The 20,469-nt window shown below is 40.5% G+C and overlaps 1 protein-coding gene across 1 annotated transcript in view; it reads left to right on the top strand.

The window, feature by feature from the left end:
* The first annotated feature begins 232 nt into the window (after positions 1-232).
* Positions 233-20,469, top strand: part of CMTM8 (CKLF like MARVEL transmembrane domain containing 8) — a 70,254-nt gene continuing 50,017 nt past the window's right edge. The window contains exon 1 of the mRNA XM_010982062.3: positions 233-464. Coding sequence (XP_010980364.1) covers positions 318-464 — 147 coding nt within the window. The 5' untranslated portion in view covers positions 233-317. The remainder of the gene's footprint in view (positions 465-20,469) is intronic.

Raw genomic sequence — 20,469 nt, 5'->3', positions numbered from 1 at the left:
CCCGCCCCTCTCCACGCCCCCTCCCCTCCACCCGGCCTCTGCCGCCTCCCTCGGCCGCCGGCGGCGTCCCCCTCGCCCGGTCTCCGGCTCCGGGGCCCCCGAGAGCCAGCGCACCGAAGAGCCGGGGGCGCCGCGCACTCGCCGGACACGCGCCGCGGCCAGACGGGCCCCCGCGGGCGCCCCCCGCGCGCTCCGCTCCCGGCGCCGCCGCGCTCCCCTCCCCCTCTGCCGGCCCCTGGGCTCAGGGCCGCGCGTCCAGCCCCGCCGCGCCGGGGGTCTCCGAGGCGGGGTCGGCCCAGCCCGGCCGAGGCGCGACGATGGAGGAGCCGCAGCGCGCCCGGTCGCACACCGTCACCACCACCGCCAGCTCCTTCGCCGAGAACTTCTCCACCACCAGCAGCAGCTTCGCCTACGACCGCGAGTTCCTCCGCACCCTGCCCGGGCTCCTCATCGTGGCGGAGATCGTGAGTGACCGCGGGCGGGCGGACGGGGCAGGGGCTCAGGTGGACCCCGCGCCGTGCTCCTCACCTGGGAGCCGGCTCACACCCAGGGCGGGCTTCGAAGGAACCCTTTGCTGAGCCTCGCCTTCATCCCAAGGTGCAAAACTCAGAGACACCCCCTCTCTCTGAACGAGGTCCCATCACCTTGGGGTTTCTTAGGGGAGAGGGCGGTGGCTCTCGTCAAGTTGGGGAAACCCAACTTGCTGGATTCTCTCTGGGTCATGGCGTGTACTGGGAGCAGGATGCTTGGTGGACATTAAGTTTGTGTTAATGAGTGTCAGGGACACGTGATGCCTCCCTTACCTGATCTCCACATGGGTGGCTTTTCCCTAAAGAAAAGCTTTCGGAAGATCAGGGGAGAGGAGAAGACTTCTTTTTCCTAATTATCTCCTTGGTAGTAAAATTCAGGTGAATCAGGAAACGTTTACTGAATAAAATCTCAGGGTCTGAGGGCCAAAGGGTGTCCTCTCTGGTGCTGTGCACATGCTGATTTAGGCTCAGAACGTTCCTGGGAAGGAGGGCGGGCATGTGCATCCTCCTCTCCGTAGGAGAACACGGAGGCTGAGAGGTCAGCTGATTGCCCCTTAAGGCCCTTTGTGGCTGTGAAAGTTCCCTGGCCTTGTTAACAGCTAGAGGGTGGTCACTGGTCACTGTCTTCACCATGTGCCAGGGGCTCGTCAAGCCTTTTAGATGCCTTCATGCCCTCACATACCATACAAGAGCCCTAGCCTGAGACGGTAGCTTCAGTTATTATCCCATTTTATGTGTGAAGAACCTGAGGCATAGAGAAAGTAAGTCACATCTGTGGTGGAGATCGGATTCAAACCCAAGCCTGCCTGTCTCCAGGGCCCTGCTCTTAATGGCTAAAGGCAGCCCTTCCACCGTATCTCACATGCTTTTCATTTAAACATTTGTGGGATTGAAGTCTAGCTTATGAGGGGCCTAGAGCATGGAGCCATGATGGTGTAGAAATGACTGAGGACTCCAGTGGTTCCTCTGAGAAACGTTCAGCAAAAACCTGTGTCCAGCAAGTAGCTTACTTGCTCCTCCTGAGCCTCAGACCCCACCCCAGAGGGAAGGAATCAATCCCAGGTGGTTCCAGTGCACAGAAAGTTTGCAAAGGGTTGGCTTAGCCCATCCCCCAGCTGGTTCCCTCAGCTGGCATTGAGGACTTCAGGAGAGCCAATAAAAAGCTGGGGTATTGGAATCACCTTGCAGGGCCCGGCTTGTAGGAATTCAACAAATATTTGCTGTGTGAACGAAGGAGTTGGCAGGCTCCCCTGCTCCAGCAGGGCGAATGAAAGCTAAAATGACAGAGAGAGGGCTTCTCCCCTGGGAGATGTGGGTGTGGCCCAGGCGATGCCTCCCGTTTCAGATTTGTGATCTTTAAGTTCCATGGTCCACACTTTTTCTGAAAATAGGAAAATGAAAGAAAAATTGTAAATGGCCCACAATCCTATCGCTAGAAACAACCACTGTTGATATGTTGGCATGTATACTATTCGATTTCAATACATTTTTTGGAAAAAAATAAAAAGAAAAAACGTGTAAGAAAAATTATCCTTATTACTACTATAGTTGAGATTTTATTTTTGACCAAGCTCTATGTACATGTGTTTTAAAGAGTCTTACAGGGAGAAATAGCAGTTCCCCCACCATCTCCATACCTAGAGGTACCCACAGTCACTGATTCTACCTTAGTTGTTTAAAACTCCTCACAGGAAACTAAGAGACAACAGGTATCCTATCAAGGTCATCCTCATGACCAGCCACCTCTACCTGCCCTGCTCACCTGGGTGCAGCTGAGGGCCTGGAGTCTCCTGCACATAACCCTTTCCCTCTCTCCTGGGTTGGATCCCCTCCTCTCCATGACCAGTGTGTTCTCTGTCTTGACTTACTCCCATGGAGGGAACACCAGCCTCTGCTAGTTTCCTAAGAAAGGATGTGTGTGTAAACTGAGATTTGCATCTTTCGAAATGTCTTGATTCCACTGTTACACATAATGAATAGTTTGACTTCATAAAGAATGTTAGGTTGGAAATTGTTTTCCTTCAGAATTTTGAAAGTATTCCTCTATTAACGTCTAGCTATTCTGATTCTTTTTTTTTTATTAAAGTATAGTCAGTTTACAATGTTGTGTCAATTTCTGGTATACGGTATAATGCTTCAGTCATACATGAATATACATGTTTGTTTTCGTATTCTTTTTCACCATAACTTAGTACGAGATACTGAATATAATTCCCTGTGCTCTACAGTATGAACTTATTTATCTATTTTATGTATCTAGCTATTCTGATTTTGTTTTTTAATTCCAATTCTTGATTCTTTCCCCACCCCCGTCCTTTCTGGAAGCCTATAGAATTTTCTTTCTTCCCAGAGGTCTGTAATATCACAGTGACATGCCTTCATATGAATCCGTTTTCTTCCTGGTGGACCTGATGTGTTCTCTTAGTCAGGAAAACTCATGAATGTTTAAGATTTTTAAAAATTTGATCTTTATCCTTCCATATTCTCAGTTTTTTCCTTTTCATACTTTTTTTTTTTAAATGGAGATACTGGGTATCGAACCCAGGACCTTGTGCGTGCTAAGCAGGTACTCTACCACTGAGCTATATCCCGACTCCTCCTTTTATACTTTTTTCCCTATGCACATATTTTGCTATAACTTTTCTCATGGATTTGTGACCTGCTATGTTTACTTACCATGAGCATTTTTCAGGGTCTTAGATCTCTTGCATAATACATGTGCAGTGTGTCTGTCGTACAGAAGTACTCTTTTTGATTTCTCCAGTCTTCTGTTTTAAAACAACACGTTTAAAATGAACATGTTTCTAGGTTTTACTAGGATAGCCAGGGCTGTAGCAATCTTCCTTTTTTGCCTCGTTGCACATTTGTTCAGTGACTTTCTTGAGGGAGAGTTCCTTAAAGTATAATTGTTGTGTCAAAGAGTACACAGATTTTACATATTCTGTTTTGATGCATATTGTGAAGTTATCTTTCCCCAAAGTTGTATTAAACTGTCATCAGTAATGTGAGCCTATTCAACAACAGATACTTTTCTTTACATTAGAAGAACTCTTAAAATTAAAAATGTTAAGGATCACCCTAAATGGTGTACTACTATGTTTTATTGATCCAAGATACTCTTTTGTTCATGTCTTACTATCTGAATCAGGGTGCAGCTTTACACTGGATGGTTTCTTACATGTGATGAAAAAATGGTACCACTGATTGTTTATCCAGGGGTGGGGGTGCCACATTTCACACTGTTGCGGTCCCAGCCCTGAGATTACGGTAGACCTTCCCCCAGAAGAATGTTAACTTTCTGCCTTGAAAAAAGCAAAATATTGAGACGAAGAATTACTAGGGACCTGACTTCCTGTGCTTGAACCTTGGGAAACTGAAATAATAGAGAACAAAATACAATGTTTCCCCAAATCTGTTGTCAAAATCCGTTGCCCTGGCTTTCTCACAGGGGTGAGGAGGAGTAGCCAGCTACTAAAACATTCCGGGCTGTGCCAGCGTAACATCGTGTTGAAACCAAATTGTAGTTGTTTCCTTCCTTTTAAAGTTTTATAACAAGCTAGAAGCAATCCAGTGCTTGACCTGTGACTTGTAGGATGCCGTGATCTTGTAACAGTTATGAGTACTGGGAGAATAAAAGTGATTTGTCAGAAACTGAGTTAATTGCACCCTTCCTGTTGTTGGTGACTTCAACAAGAATTATATCATCCGTGTAATAGTGTTAGATCACCTTTCATTTACTTACTGTCATGAGCAAACTTAGTTGGGGAAGGAAGTTACTGAGAGTTGGAATCTAAATTATTCTATCCTGTTGAGTTCTTTTTAAAGAATAGTGAACATAGTTTCCACTTCACAAAAACAATACCTAGTCTTTGTCGAAAAATAAGAAAAATGCAGGTAAGGAAAAAAACCCAAAACCTAATTGTAGCTCCCACGGTGGTTCCTAACAGGTGTGGTACCACCCTGTGTCTGGGAGTGGGTAGACTTTTCAAAAAATTTTGGTTATTGTAATGCCTGAGATTTCTACTGGTGTTGAGTGCCCTGGGGGCCAGGGACAGTCCCCAACCATGGAGAATTGCTCCCCCAGCTTCCAGAAGCAGCACTGTTGAGGAACTCGGAGTGAGCCATTCCAGTGTTCCTGAAGTGGTTTTATATCACTTATCTGGAGTTTTTTTTTAAATGCAGTCACTTGTAAACTACTTTTGTTTACTGCTGTGCCTATCCGTGTTGGACATGTTCCATCCATCCGGTGCACTCTCCACCCTGCTCTCCACCCCGATTCAGCTGACTTGCATGGACTGTTGCCAGGGTCCCCTCTGATGTCCCACTGGATTCTGATGTCCTCCTGGCCCCGAAAGGAGGCTGTAGGGTGAGAGGGGAGCAGAGGGGGTCCTCATTTCCTAGGATTCCTCGCTGCCGGGACTTAGGACCTTGGCTGAGTCCCCTCCACTCAGCTGTTTTCCCTGGCCCTGCTAACTCTTTCCCGGCTGTTACTGTTGCCGGGTACTGCACTGCCACTGAGGTTTTCCTGCACCCTGCTTTCTAAATAAGACCTTTATTAAACTCCACTCAGGTTACCCAATCTGAATATGCCAGTTTCCTGGGGAGACCTGATAAATTACCTTTCCTCATCAATGATTAATTTTCTATGGCATTCGTAATGGCCATCTAGTTTTCCATAAACATCCAGGCTCCTACTGATCTCCTTAGGTTTCTTTCTTTCCTGTAGCAGCGTAGTAACAAACATCCTTTAAACTATATGTTTCTGGATGTTCTCTAATGTTTTCTAAGGATGAGTACTTAGAATTGAATAAAAGGGTATATGCATTTCCTTTCAAGTCCTGTTTATTGAGGTATACAGTAAAATTTCCCCTTTTCGGTGTAGGGTTCAATGAGTTTTGGCATATGCATTTTTTAAAAGCAGGTTTATTGAGATATCATTCATAAAATGTTGACCTTTTTAAAGTGTACAATTCAGGGATTTTTAGGGTAATCGTAGAATTGTACAACTTTCACCAATATCTATTTAGAACATTTCATCACAGCAAAAATAAACCTCATACCTGTTAACAGTCACTCCCTACTCTCTCCTGCCCTCAGCCCTTGGTTACCACTAATCTGCTTTCTGCACCTGTGGATTTGTCTGTTCTGGTCATTTCTTATGCAGGGAATCCGATAATAGCTGGCCCTTTCTGTCTGGCTTCTTTTACTTAGCATGTTTTCAAGGGTCATTCATGCTCTAGTGTGCCTCAGGACTTCATTCCTTTTATTGCCTAATAATATTTCATTGTATTTTATATATAAATTTAGTTTATTCATTCATATATATAACATTCATATATGTAACATTTAGTTTATCCATTCATCAACTGATGGACATGTGGATTATTTCCACATTTTGACTTGATGAATATGCTGCTGTGAACCTTCGGTACACGTGTTTGTGTGGACATATGTTTTCAGTTTTCTTGGGCATTTACCTAAGATAGGAATGGCTGGATCATATGATAACTCTTTGTTTAATATTTTGAGGCATTGCTAGACTGCTTCCAAAGTGGCTGCACTGATTTACAATCCCAACAGCAATACGAGTGTTCCAGTTTCTCCACATCCTCACCAAGACTTGTTATTTTCTGTCTTCTTGATTCTCACCATCCTACAAGGTAGAAAGTGGTACTTCACTGTGGTTTTGGTTTGTAGTTCCATAGTGACTACTGATGTTGAGCATCTCTTGAGGGGCTTTATTGGTCATTTGTGTATCTCCTTTGAAGACATGTCTATTCAAATCCTTTGCCATTTAAAAAATTATGTTAATTTCTTTTATTTTTGGCTTGTAAGCATGCTTTCCATATTCTGGATACAGGTCCCTTATGAGATAAATGATTTGCAAATATTTTTCTTCCATTTTGTTTGTGTGGAGCATAAGTTTCTTAATTTGATAAAGTGCAGTTTATACATTTTTTTTTTCCTTTTGTTGCTTTTGATGTCATGTCTAAGAAGACTGCCTAATACAGGTCACAAGGATTGACTCCTGTTTTCGTCTATAAGTTGTAAAGTTTTATATCTTATATTTAGATGTATGATTAATTTTGAGTTTATTTTTATGAAGAGTATAATGGAGTCTAACTTCATTCTTTTCTGTATGGCTATCTAATTATCCCAGCACCGTTTATTGAAAAGACTGTTTTTTTCCCCATTGAACTGTCTTGGCACCCTTGTTGAAAATCGTTTATGTCCATAGGTATAAGGGTTTATTTCTGGATTCTCAGTTCTGTTCCATTAATCTGTATGTCTATCCTTAATGCCATTACCACACTGTCTTTATTACTGTAGCTTTGTAGAAAGTTTGAAATCAGAATTATGAGTCTGCAACTTTGTTCTTTTTTCAGAATTGTTTTGGCTGTTCCAGGTCCTTTGCACCTCCTGTCGTTTTAGAGTTAGCTTGCCAGAGTCTGCAAAAAGGGCAGCTAGGATTTCAGAATGGATTGTGTTGAATCTGTAGATCAATTTGGGGAATATTGCCATCTTGAAAAATTAAGTTTTCCAACTCATGAACATGAGATGCCTTTCCATTTATTTAGATCTTCTCTCATTTCTTTAACAGTGTTTTATAGTCTTCAGCATCCATGCCCTGCATTTCTTTTGTTGAATTTATTCCTAAGTGTTTTATTCTTTTTGCTTCTATTGAAGATGGAATTACTTTCTTAATTTCATTTTTCAGATTGTTCATTGCTAGGTCATAAAAAATCCAGTTGAGATCTGCATCCTTGACCTTGTATCCTACAACTTTGCTGACCTCATTTGTTAGTTCTAACAGCTTTGTGTGTGGTGGGGGGAGGGGTTCGGCTTTTGTGTTTTTAAGGCTTTTGATATTACTTGCCAAGTTGTACATGAAGGTTTATACCAATCTGTATTCCCTCTAGTGGTGTTTCAGAGTGTGACAGGGTTGTATTTGTAAATACTCAAACTTCTACTGTTTGCCAGTTTTCTTGGGGTGGGAGACATTCAAATTAATAAAAACCTATTTAGCACAGGCACCCACTAGTCAGAACATCAGCAAATACTTAGGTGAGCCCCGGACGTGTGAAAAAAAGCAGTGTTTTTATTTGTATTTCTGTGATTATTAAAGTTGAACATTTTATTTATTTATTTTACATAATTTTTTTATTGAAGTATAGTCAGTTTACAATGTTGTGTCAATTTCTGGTATATAGCATAATGCTAAAGTTGAACGTTTTAAATATGCTTTTATTAGCCATTTATTTCTTCTTTTAGTAATTGCCTGTTTTTGCCCTCTACCCATTTAAGAAAAATGAGGTTTTTTCTTTTAAAAAGAGTATTTTCAAGGGGGAGGGTATAGCTCGAGTGGTAGAGTGCTCACCTAGCATGCATGAGGTCCTAGGTTTCATCCCCAGGACCTCCATGAAAAAAATAAATAAGTAAACTTAATTTCCTCCCCCTATAAAAAAAAAGTTTTGAAGATAAAAAAGGGAGTGAAAACTTTAATGAAAATTACCTCTCCAGAGGGATATAAGATTGGTTTGGGGGCTATTTGAATAGAGAAGTTTGCTTTGTAACTCCTTATCTTTTTATACGGTTTACACTTTTTATGAGAATATATTTATGCATTAATGTAATTAAAGAAACTTCAAGCAATGTATTCATTGTTTTAAAATAAATTTCAAATCATTTATATGTAGAGTGGAAACTGAATGTCTCTGCTAACCTACCTCCTTTACTCCACCCCTGGCCTCCCCCTGCCCTGGTGTGCTTACCATTCACATGTCTCCCAGACCTTTCTCTGTACGTGTGCGAATGCACACATGGTAAAAGACATATGCATACATAAATGAGAGCATTATACACAATCTGCAACTTATTTTTCATTGGATAGTGTTTTGATACTGTTCCGTACTGCTTTTTTATTGACTTATGTTTCCTGTATGTCACAGGCATTGTCTCATCTGTCCCTTGTTACTAGCATCATCCATGCCATTTTTCATCAAAGTAAGTTTCTCATTTGCATGAAATCTAGACTGTTATATTTATTTAGCCTTCTGGGGTTTCCTTTGCTTCAACATGGCTTCCCTAACCCCAGAATTATACAAATATTTGAAGAAAATATGGGGGATTTTATTTTTAAATGTTAAGAATATTTACCATCTAAAGCCATTAGTTCTTTTTGTGTAGATGTGAGAATGTAATTTCACTTTTTTCCCCAAGTGGATGTCTAGCTGTCTTATCCTTAATCACATCATATTCCCACATATTGATCCTGTTGTGTTCTATTCCTGAGTCAATTCCAAATTGACTAGAGCTTTATCATGCATTTTAACATTCAACAGGGCAAGCCATACAACTTTTTCTATTTCTTTGCCATACTTGTATACTTAAGCTAACACTTAGAGGCGATTTTTAGAATCAGTGTTCCTTATGTTTCACTACAACTTTGACTGATGTTGCATTAAATTTATAAATTAATTTGAAGAGATGGCTTTATGATATTGAATCTTATCTCCTAGTAATATTGTATCTCTCTATTTATTTAAGGTCACTTTATGCTCTTGAAGTCCTAAGTTTTTTCCAAAAGAGTTTTGCATACTTATTACTACTTTGGATAAGTGGAATTTGTCAAAAATGAATTGGATTCATCGATTTCTGATTATTTGTGGTTTGGAAGAAAGTTGTTCATTTTCTTATTTTACTCGTTTAGCCATTTTATTTTAGTAATTAGTTCTAATGGTTTTATTATTTTGTGAGTAAATTATACTAATATCTGTGAATAAAGATGGTTTTCTTTTCCTTTTTATATTTACACTTTTCTTTTTTAAATGATTGCATAGGTTAGGACTGCCAGTGTAATGTTGAATGATTGGGATGTGGTGGGTATCCTTGGCTGGCTCATAACTTTAATTGGGGTGTTTCTAGTGCTTTCTGATAATACAGGTTTAACTGCAGGTTCTGGTAGATAATTGTATTGAGTTAAGGAAGGGAGGTTTAACTGTGTTCCCATTTTAATCAGGAATGATTGTTGAATTTAGAAGATAGGGTTTGGCTGGCGGGGAGGAGCATTTTTAGTATTTGATCATACGGGTTTTGGTTTCTTTCAGTTTGCTGATGGAGTGAATTATAGTAAAGGATCTAATGTTGAATTATCCTTGTACTTATATAAAATAATCTCTACTTAGTTATAATGCATTCTTTCAATAAACTGTTGTATTTTCAAACTTTTTTAACTCTTGAATTTGATTTGTTAATATCACATCTAAGGGTTTTGTGTCTATTTCATATGTAAGACTAGCATTTTAGATCACTTTGCCTATGGTCTATTTGTCGGACTTTAATATTGCCACCCCAGCTTTTTTTTTTAGCTAGTATTTATCTGATACATTCTTGTCCCTTTATTTTTTAAATGAAGTGACATACAGGAATATCTCAGAGAAATTGTGATTCCAGATTACTGCAATAAAGCAAATATAAAAATAAAGCTAATCAAAGGAATTTTTTGGATCTCCCGAGTACATATAAAAGTTATATTTACACTATACTGTAGGCTGTTAAGTGTGCAACAGCATTATGCCTAAAAAGACAATGTAGATACCTTAGATAAAGAAATACTTTATTACTAAAAAATGCTACCCATGACTTGAGCCTTTAGCAAGTCATAATCTTTTTGCTGGTGGAAGGTCTTGCCTGGATGTTGATGGCTACTGACTGTTCAGGGTTTGTTGGTTGCTGAAGGTTGGGGTGGCTGTGGCAATTTCATACAGTAAGACAGCAGTGAAGTTTGTTTCATCAATTGACTCTTCCTTTCATGAACAATTTGTCTGTAGCATGCAGTGCTGATTGATAGCATTTGACCCACAGTAGAACTTTCAAAACTGAGGTCAATCCTCTCAGACTCTGCTGCTGCTTTATCAGCTCAGTTTATGTAATATTCTAAATCCTCTGTTGTCATTTCAGTAATTGATCAAATTCACCGTCTTAGGTGGGCAGGGCTTGTGGTGCCCCCAAAACAATTACAGTAGTATTATCAGAGATCACTGATCACAGATCACCATAACAAATATACTAATGAAAAAGTTTGAACTATTGCTAGAAGTAACAAACGTGACAGCGACATGAAGTGAGCAAATGCTGTTAGAAAAATGGTGCCCAATAAGACTTGCTTGATGCAGGGTTGCCACAAATTTTCAATTTGCGGGAAAAAAAAATTTTTTTTTGAAGAAATCTCTTCAAAGTGCATTAAAAGCAAAGTGCAATGAAATAAGGCATTACTATAAAATTAACTACTTTTAAAAGAACAATTGAATGGCATTTAGTACATTCAGAACATTATGCAATCACTTCTATCTAGTTCCAGAACTTTTTCGTCTTCTCAAAGGAAACCCTAACTTTGTTTTCCTTTCTCTGTCAGCTTGTTAAATCTTCTGTATTCATCATATAACTAGATTTTAGTTCTATACCCAGTCTGAGAGCTTACTTGTCTTTCAGTATAGAAATTTTAACACATTTATATTTTTTGTGACGACTTATTTAGAATTCTTAGTTTTCCTTATTTTTTTCTCTAGTGATTGAAAGTTATAAATTCTATCTTGATTTGGTTCAGAATTACTTTTCAAAATTTACCCAGGGTATTTAAACATTTTTCTAACTACCCGGAGAATTGATGTGTAACCACATACTTCTATCCAGAAGATAACACTGTCCTCCTTAGCTATTCCTCACCATGCACTTTTTTGTTAGACAATTTTATGGATTTTAAAGTAATCTTTATTGAGATACAATTCACATACTATACAGTTCACCCACTTAAAACATACAATTCAGTGGCTTTTAGAATATTCAGAGTTTGGAACTACTATCACAGTCAATTTCAGAATATTTTCATCATCCCAGAAAGAAAACCCATACCCAGTAACAGCCTTTCTCCATTTTCCCACACTCTCTCTGAGGGTGTCCCTAATCTGCATTCTGTGTCTATAAAAATTTGCCTATTTTGGACATTTCATATAACTGGAATCCCACAATATGTGATCTTTTGTGACTGGCTTATTTCACATAGCACATTGTTTTCAAGGTTCATCCACGTTGTGCCATGAATCAGTACTGCAGTTCTTTTTATTACCAAATGTTATTTCATAATGTGGCTGAACCACATTTTATCTATCCATTCATGAGTTCATGGACATTTGGGTTGTTTCCACCTTAGGTATTGGTAATACTGCTAAGAACAGTCATGTACAAGTCTGTGTGTGAACATTTATTTTCATTTCTCTTGGATGTATTCCTAGGAGTGGAATTGCTGGATCGTATGATGATAACTCTACATTTAACTGTATGAGGAACTGCCAGACTGTTTTCCAAAGTGGATGCACCATTGTACAATCTCTGGACTACTTTTGAAAAGAATGATTTCTTAGGAATCATTTCTTGCTGGTTGTCTGAAGCTCTCCACCCATATTACCAAACAGCTCTTTTGACAACTACAAGTTTAAATTTTTTCATGCTGTTTTTTGCATGCCATTTTTCGTGTCATTTTCTTTGTGGTTAATTTTTTCACTTTCAAAATATCACCTTGAGTAATTCTTTCAGAAAGGGTTTGAAGGTGTTGAACTTTTTGAATCGTTGCACATCTAATAACATCTTTCTTTTACCTTTATTTTTGAATAATTTGGTTGATATAATTGTAGGTCTTAAAATTTCTTTTCATTAATCCTCAGAAGGTGTTGCTTCATTGCCTTTAGCATGTTGTTAATAAGAGACCTGATGGTCTGGTAGTCCCTGGTCGGGCCTGTTAGGTTCAGGCCCCCTCAGGCCTTGTGACTACCATTCCCACAGACTTAGCTGCAGTGCAAGCTTGCATGGATGGTGCCTTCCACAGTAACTTACCCATGAGAATCTAGAAAGATGGTATTGAAGGTGTAGCAAGAAATTGTAGATGGAATGTTATTGCTGTATCGAGGTGAAATGGCTCATGAAAGGCAGTTTTGCAACCATATGGGGTAATTATACTGGAGCTTCAGGTTGATGTGGGTGGAAGTAAAAGAAGGCTGTTAAGCCTCCACTGAGTTTCCTCAGTCCTGGTGCAGTCTGGGCAGGCAGAATGCCCTCACCCCTACCTGGGAGAAACCAGGAAGACCTGAAGCCCCCCTCTCAGGACAGCTGTAGCCCGATTCCCTGCTGAGAGCGCGTCCTTTGCATCTGTTGCGGTAAACTGTGAGCTTTGCGGTGTTTAAGTCAGAGCTTGCTTCACCAGGCTTCCAACCAACTTGTCTGGGGAATCAGGTGCTCATCTCCTTTTTTTAAAATTTCATTTTATGTAGTCACAGTAGTGTTTTTTTTTTAAATGTCCCTAGAAGCTTTTGGAATTTTCTCCCCCTCTTTGAGATCATGTTTTACCGCTGTGTGTCCAGAAGGGCATTTTTAAGTTTATCTTCCCCAAAACTCATTTGGCTCTTTACAACTAATATTCAAATCTGTGTTAAGTAAAAGGAAATACCTTGTATTTCCTGCATCAATTTTTTTTTTTCTGTTTTCTCCTTAAAAAACAAAACAAACAAGCAAACTTCAACAGACGTTCCAGAAGAGATTAAACTGTCTCTAGTATCTCCTAACTTTCCTTGTATACTTTCCTTCTCTTTGTTCTTTTGCGGAGTTCTAGGGAAATAACACTTCCAGTCCACATTCAGGTTTTCAGCTGCACATGTGCTGCTTTTCAGTCCAATTGTTGAATCTTTATTTTGGGTTTGATAGCTTTCATTCCCACTATCTTGTCATTCTTTGTACTTTGTAGTCTGATTGCTTCTTTATTGAAACACTTTAAGAATCTTGGGTATACAGCTGACCCTTGAACACCATGAGTTTGAACCGCCTGGTTCAATTTACATGTGCATGGTTTTCTGTAGTAGATGCCACAGAACTACACCACCTGCAGTTGGCCAACTGTAGGTTATACTCGATTTTTCAACCACAGAGGGTCATCAGGGCTCCTAAGCCCTGCTGTTCAAAGGTCAACTGTGTTTACGCTTTTCTTTGTTTACAGAGAGACCACTTCTTCTGTCTTGAGTCTGTTGCTTCTCAATCATTGGCTGTTTCCCTCAGTCACTCGGTGATTCACACTTGTCCATTTGTAACTGTATGTGAGGTGGTTGGACTGTTAGCTCAGCTTAGGTGAGAATCCCTGTGCCGCAGGCAGTGAATGGTTTACATCAGATGCCCTGCGTCTAGTGGTTTTTTTGTGTTTCTTTTTTCTTTTTTTCCTGAGGAAGGGAAATATTAATGGGGTCGGAGGCGCATGGTGGGCAGTGAGGCTGCGTGGACTTTGCTGCGAGGTAGGAGACAGTTTGTTGAAGGATCTGGAAGTGTTGAAGCTTTATCTTGGGGACTTTTTCCAGAAGTAATTGCTGGAGGGGATGTGGAGAGAATGATTAACTTGGCAGGTTTCTAAGCCTTTAAAAGGTATCCCTTATCACTTTACGCTTGGCCGTTCCTTTCCCCACTTCTGCTGTTACTGCTGATCTTTGAATTTTTCTGAGCGTCTGCCTGGAAACTGCCCTTTCTGGTGGGCTGGGGCTGAAGACTGGAAGCCCCATTGCTAATCATTACCTTGTTCCCACGTGCCCCCTGGGAGTCCCTCACTGAGACAGATCTCTGCTGCTGTTCTTTGCAGCTTTCAGCATTGCTGTGTATTTTTAAATTATTTGTGTGTGTGAAGTGGTTTTTGTTTTTTTGTGGGGTTTATTTTTTGGTGTTTTTTTGGTCATTTCAGTGGAATTTTAGGGAGGATGGAGAGAAAAACATACAGGTCTAGTCAGTTACCTTAAGAGAGAAGTTCAGCTGTTTTATTATTCACATAAAGGCATTTTTCATGCATATCAGGAATATCAACCTCCTTTCTATGTTGCAAATATTCCTTCTAACTTGTCATGCCTTGATTTTATTTACACAATGTAAAGTTTGTCTTTAAATCTATCCGTCATACTTTTCCTTACATCAGGTTCATTAGAACAGTCTACATTCCTAATAAAACTGAATATAATTAATTATACATTAATATTTACCCTGTATTTTTCTTATAGTATTTTTGAATATTTAACCTTAATATTGAAATTTGTTTTAACATAGAGTCTAAAGTTGGGTTCTAGCTCTGTTTCCAGATATCTCCTCAGTTGTCCCAATATGATATATTGATAATCTGTAAATCTGTTTTCCATTCTCTAATCTGATTGCTTCCTTTTGTTCATTTCTTTAGTTTGTGTGTCTACGTGGTTTAGTTTTTCTTTTTTTCTTTTTTTTCGCAGGAGGGGGTGATTCAGTATATTTATTTAATTATTATTTTTTTAATGGAGGTACTGGGGATTGAACCCAGCACCTCGTGCATGCTAAGCACATGCTCTATCGCTGAGCTGTACCCTCCCCTCTGTCTGTCTGCTTGGGTTCAATTCTGTACTTTCTAGTCTGTTCCAGTCTTTGTTCCCATGTTTTAACATCTGTAGTTCTAGGGTACGTTTTAACATCTGACAGGGTAAACCACCCCAGCCATAATCTTTAGAATTTCTTGTTAACTTGTGCACTGCTGTGCCCCTCTCCTCTGTCAGATTGTGTTGGCTTTTGATTGGGTTATTATATAATGCCGATAAAAGAAATTTTCACATACTGAGGTATGGAGAAGTCATTCTGGCTTATACATGAGTTGACTTAAATTTTATGCTGAAACAGCCTGTTTGTGGCCTGTCAAACATCCATTGGACATCTGCTACAATTATTAAAGAAAAGGGCACATTGACTAGAAGTAAAGAATGTCCATGTTAAAAATGAAGATTAAATGCCCCTCTTCCTGGGATGCCAACGCTGGTCTTTCTTTGATGAGAAGACTTCCCAGACGCCAAGGCTGCACCGTACATGCTGGACGTGTATGTGCTGGTCTGTTTTTTGCAACGTTAAAGAAACGTACCCCTGAGTTGTTTCATGTTCTTTGTCCTGACGAGATATAAAACCGCTGAGAATCCTGCTCCTCCAGAGCAGTTTCTCAAAGTCATCTGGAAAGCCGGCTTTGGGGCTAGTCCTCAGTTTGGCCCAAATAAAACTCTTTTCTGTTCTTATTACTGATAGTTTCTTATTTTCATCGACATGATATAGATTAATTCATAATTAATTTTTGGAAAAAGGAGGATTTACACTACTTAACAGTTCCTGAGAAGAAAACGCCTCAGCTGTTCCCTTGTCTTCTGTTATATCTTATTCCTGATTCTTAAGCTCTCCAAGGTCTTCTCCAGTCTATAATTCTGTGAGTTTTACAGTGTTAATTAAGAATGCATGTATTATTTATTGATCAAATATGTGTTGAGCAGTGACTGTGTTCCAGAATCTTTGTCTAGCATTTAGACTCTAGTGGTGTAGGACCTTTCTATTTTTATTTAAAGAAATTATTTAGAGTAGGATGTAAGACATTAAAAGAAAAATATGCTTAGGAAGATATTGAAAGATAGTAAAAGAAAAAAACCTCAAATTTTCAAATTTGAGCAGAAATTCAAGAGGCATTTGTTCCTTGATGTCCTTTGGTCTTTTATTCATCTCAGAGACCGAAATCTAAATTTTAAACAGATGCAAAATACATATATTTCTTGTTTTGCTAAGATTTATGGCTAGAGTTATTCTCGGGAAGGTGGTCGTATTTTTCCTTAGATGATCATTACTGTTAATTTTCGTTGAAGAGTAAATGAGTTTTCACATTGATTATCTCACTTGATATGAAGCCAGCCCCAGGTTTGTGGGAATCCCTTCTTTATTCCCATTTCTAGTTGAGCATGATTTGAGGAAACAGCACCCAAGTTATACAAGAATGAGTCAACCACATCTTGTAGAACGCAGGGCAAAACACTTCCATCAGATCGGTTCCCCCTTGTCCACACCCACCGTGAAGTTCATGGAAACCAGTCCAGGGGACTCTCCCTTCCATGAGAGAGTGCTATATCCATTGTCTCGGTCAAGCAAGGTTCAGTTGCTGATGCCAACGTCCAAGCAGCAGGAGACGTATTATACATCATTAGATGGCTTCCAAAATTTTTGATAGTGCTGGAGGAGGCAGGCTTTTGGCCAGGCTTCCAGCCACACCACCCAGTCACAGCACGGAGCTGGCCTTTCACAGGAAGGCAAGGACGCAGGGTCTCCTCGCACAGTTTCTGGGTCTTGGGTCTCCACTGTGACACGTGGTCCCCAACTGGATGCCCCTTGATTTGTCTCTCAAAGCTCTGAAGACAGGGATGGGGCACTGGAATTTCAGGTCTAGCTGCCACAAAAAGCCAAATGCCTCCTCAGCTGAGTCTGCCAGCGGGAACGCATCAGCTGCCGAAGCACGTCTCCTGGCCCCGGGATGTTGTCTTTGGCTTCGAGTCCTGCGTGGGAAGCTGCATCACGAGTGGGACCTGAGGCTGTGGTCCGGCTTTCCAGCCCCCGCTGAGAGTGGGGCAGGCTGCAGGGGGGCAGAGTGGAGCCGAGACGAAGCACGTGCAGCACTTGCCGCAGCCCCCTTCGCTGGGTTCTACCAGGGTCACTGCGCTGGAGGAGGAGGACCACTGGTGATCTGTCGTGCTTCCAGAACATTCTAAGGACTTGCCCTTTTCCCATCTAGATGTGCATTTGATGTCCAGTTACGTAGCCTTGCACAGCGGACCTAAAATTTCCAGAATTTCCATCTATGATAAGAAGGGTGATGATGTCACAGGTTAGCAGGCAAAGTGAGCGTAAGTACATGGAAGCCCTGTCCCCGAGGGAAATTATTAGTTTATTTCTTGGGTAAATGTAGCTATCTTTATTTCTTCCCTTCTTCTCACAGTAGGTCCAGACTATAGATTAATCCCACTGGAACAGCGCTGCATTTGGAATGAGTAGTCAGATCTTAGCTTCTGATGAGTTTTCATGCACGCAGCAGTGAGCGTGAACGTAGAATTTAGCCTCTGCAGTGTGTGCCTGGGTTGGGGTTAGGAGCAGACTTTTAACTAAAGAAAGCTTAAAAGTTACACTGAGAGCCACAAAGACCTGCTCACTTTAACTTTCAACGTGACTAGTTCATTTAGACGGGAAATTTAGTAGAAAGATCTAGCCACAGTTATGAACGATGCCAGCTTTGTAGGTGCAGTGAAAGGATATCGATTTGTGTTCCTGTGTAGACTTTATTCAGAGATCTCAAAAGCCCACGGGGTGGGTCAGTTCTCCAGCAGTCTGAGTTTAATGTCCTGTTTCGGAAAACAAGCAACCTTGATTCTTATCTTGCATGACTTTCCTTCATCTGTCCAAAATCTAATTATAAGAAGTGCCACTTTCTGGGGGAAAAGTAATTCAGGGGAGGAAAGACATCTTCATTGTTGATTTATCTCCTGCCTTGTTTCCAGAAAGGACTTGAGGCAGGACAGACATCTTTAAATTGAGGGCTGCAACAAGAAATCTCTATCTGTCAAGGATTGGCAGGCATAAAAGGTGACTTTAGAAGAAGAAACGCTGTATCTGAAACACTAAACCTTGAGCTGACTTGAAGGGGCATTCTTGGGTAAGAGTTTTTACAGACAGAAAGCCGTTGTATTGCCTGACACCGTGTGGTCGTCAAGGGGAGAAAATGTGGAGGACTTGTCTGCTAATCTTCATCTTTTAGGGGTACTTTAGGGGGAAAAAAGTCTGTGTGCTTGGGAGCTCTGCCTTCTTCTGATTTCACAGGCCCAGAAGTGTCCTTCGAGATGGAGAAATTAGAGATTTGTAATAGCTGTATTTAATATTCTACTAGCTTATACTTTGGAAATTATGTCTAAGGTTCCTTTAACTGTGACATGAATTTTGAGTGGTTTTTTGGTTTTTTTTTCATTCATGTTTCACATCACCAGCTATGTTTGCTCTGCCCTGGGACGCTCCTGTTGGACTTTTTAACTTTCCTCGATGTGGATCAGGTTGATTTAGTGAGAGGTAGAAGACCAAAGCTCAGTTAACTGGGTCGCTCGTTAATATCAGGCTGGTTTAGCTGCCGGCTGTGGAAGGAAGCTCAGGTGGGAGTTGAAACCCGGTGCTCTCCAGCTCCCCGGTACTTAAAATAAGGTCAGGCCGCCATCATTCAGTTGCTGGCTTGCATAACTGAGAAGTGGGAAAATGTCATCTGCAGATTTGCCTCATGCCCCTTGAACTCTTAAATTCCTTAAAACCCTTTTGTGTGAGATAGCATACAGTGCTAAAACCTGTGTACAATTTAAAGGATAATAAAACAAGTAACCAGCTGCTACCCACTCGGTTTAAGAAATAGAACATTATCTTAGAGGCCCCGGGTGTGCCCTGTCTGCTTCCCCAGAGGGAACCACTGTCTGGGCTTTGTATTATGTGAAGTTTGTATTCTGGTCATCGCTTGGCCTTGACTTATTTCGAACTTTACAAAATATAGAAGCACAGAATATTTTCTCCTGTGACTTGGTACTTTGATTCATCATTCAGTGTTTTCCATGTTGCTCCATGAGGTTGTTCACTAACTTTCACCATTGTACTGCGTTCCGTTATGTGAAGGTACTGTTACCTGCCTCATCTGTGCTGATGGCCACCTGGGTTGCCAGGTTTTAGATGGATTACATTTTCCCTTTTGCATTTCTCATTTTTTTTTCTTTCTCCTATCTGTTTGGAAGTGATGCTCTCTCTGCTCTTTTTGTTGATTCCCTAGCTGTTGTGACGTGCATGCTTCCTCTGTCACATAGACATTTTCACCCCCACGTCAGTATTCTTACCCTGCTCTTAAACAAAAACGAAGACCTCAGAACTCTGGCTCAGATGACATCCCTCACAACTGAAAATATGTCTAGCCGTTTAGTGCTGTGCTCTTTTCCACCCGCATGATGAGCATTCTTCCACTCGTTGTAGACAGTCAACAGTTTACTTTTACCCCCAGCCACATGGTTGCCTGACATCTTTGCTCACTGTTCCGTCTAACATCTCAGACCTCCCATCTGTTTGTGTTTTTCTGAAAATCTTTTTTTTCCTCATCCTTGAAAGATAATTAGACAGAATTCTAAACTGACAGTCATTTTTGTCTCAGTTCATTGAAGGTATCTTTCTTTTCTCTTGCTGGTTTCCATGGTTGCTGTCCAAGTTGGCAGTCAGATTGTAATGCCATTCCTTTTTAATTGAGCTGCTTTTGCCTTTAAAATTGCCTTTGCCTTTATATACAGCAACTCACTGTGACAGATGTAGCTGAGGATTTCTTTTCATTTATCCTTGGGTTTATTGGGGATTCTTGAATCCAATTACTGATCTTTCAACAATATTGGAAAATTCTCAGCCACTATTGAAATTCAGCCACTCTTGAAATGTCAGAAGTATTGCTTTTCTCATTTTATTTCGTCTCTTTCTGAAACTCTAATTAAATATGTATTAGGTCCTCACATTGTCTGCCGTGTCTTTTAAAATTGGTAATTTCCAACTCTGTGTTCCTGGGCTGATATGACATATATATATTTATGTATCAATCTTACTGCTATATCTTCCACTTTAACAACTCTCTCTTTAGCTGTTAAATTCATACACTCAGATTTTAATTACAGTTCTTTCACGTTTCTAGAAATTCCTTTTCACATCTACTGTCCTCATCGTTGTCTGCATAGACTCAGACCCAACCCAAATGAGAGACTAAACTGAAAGGCAGATTTTTTCCCCCTTCTCCCAGTTGCCAAGATTGAGATAGCTGTTATTTTGCTGTGGCCTCTGGACAGAAGGTTTCTCATCCGCCCTCACATTGACGGGATGGCCTTCTAAGATCCCGGCTTTACATGTGGGTTTCCTGTTAGACTTTTCATTTTGGGCAGGCCCTTGGGTTTAATTATCTCCTACCATCTGGCGTCAAGAGGTAAGCTTGGCAAAGGATTGGAATAGAATTTTCTTAAAGAAAATATACAAAGAGCCAATAAGGATATGAAAA

The sequence above is a fragment of the Camelus dromedarius genome, chromosome 17 (assembly GCF_036321535.1).
Source record: "Camelus dromedarius isolate mCamDro1 chromosome 17, mCamDro1.pat, whole genome shotgun sequence".
NCBI classification, from domain to species: domain Eukaryota; kingdom Metazoa; phylum Chordata; class Mammalia; order Artiodactyla; family Camelidae; genus Camelus; species Camelus dromedarius.
The sequence above is the reverse complement of the archived record's forward strand: the minus strand, read 5'-3'. Positions and strand labels throughout refer to the sequence as shown.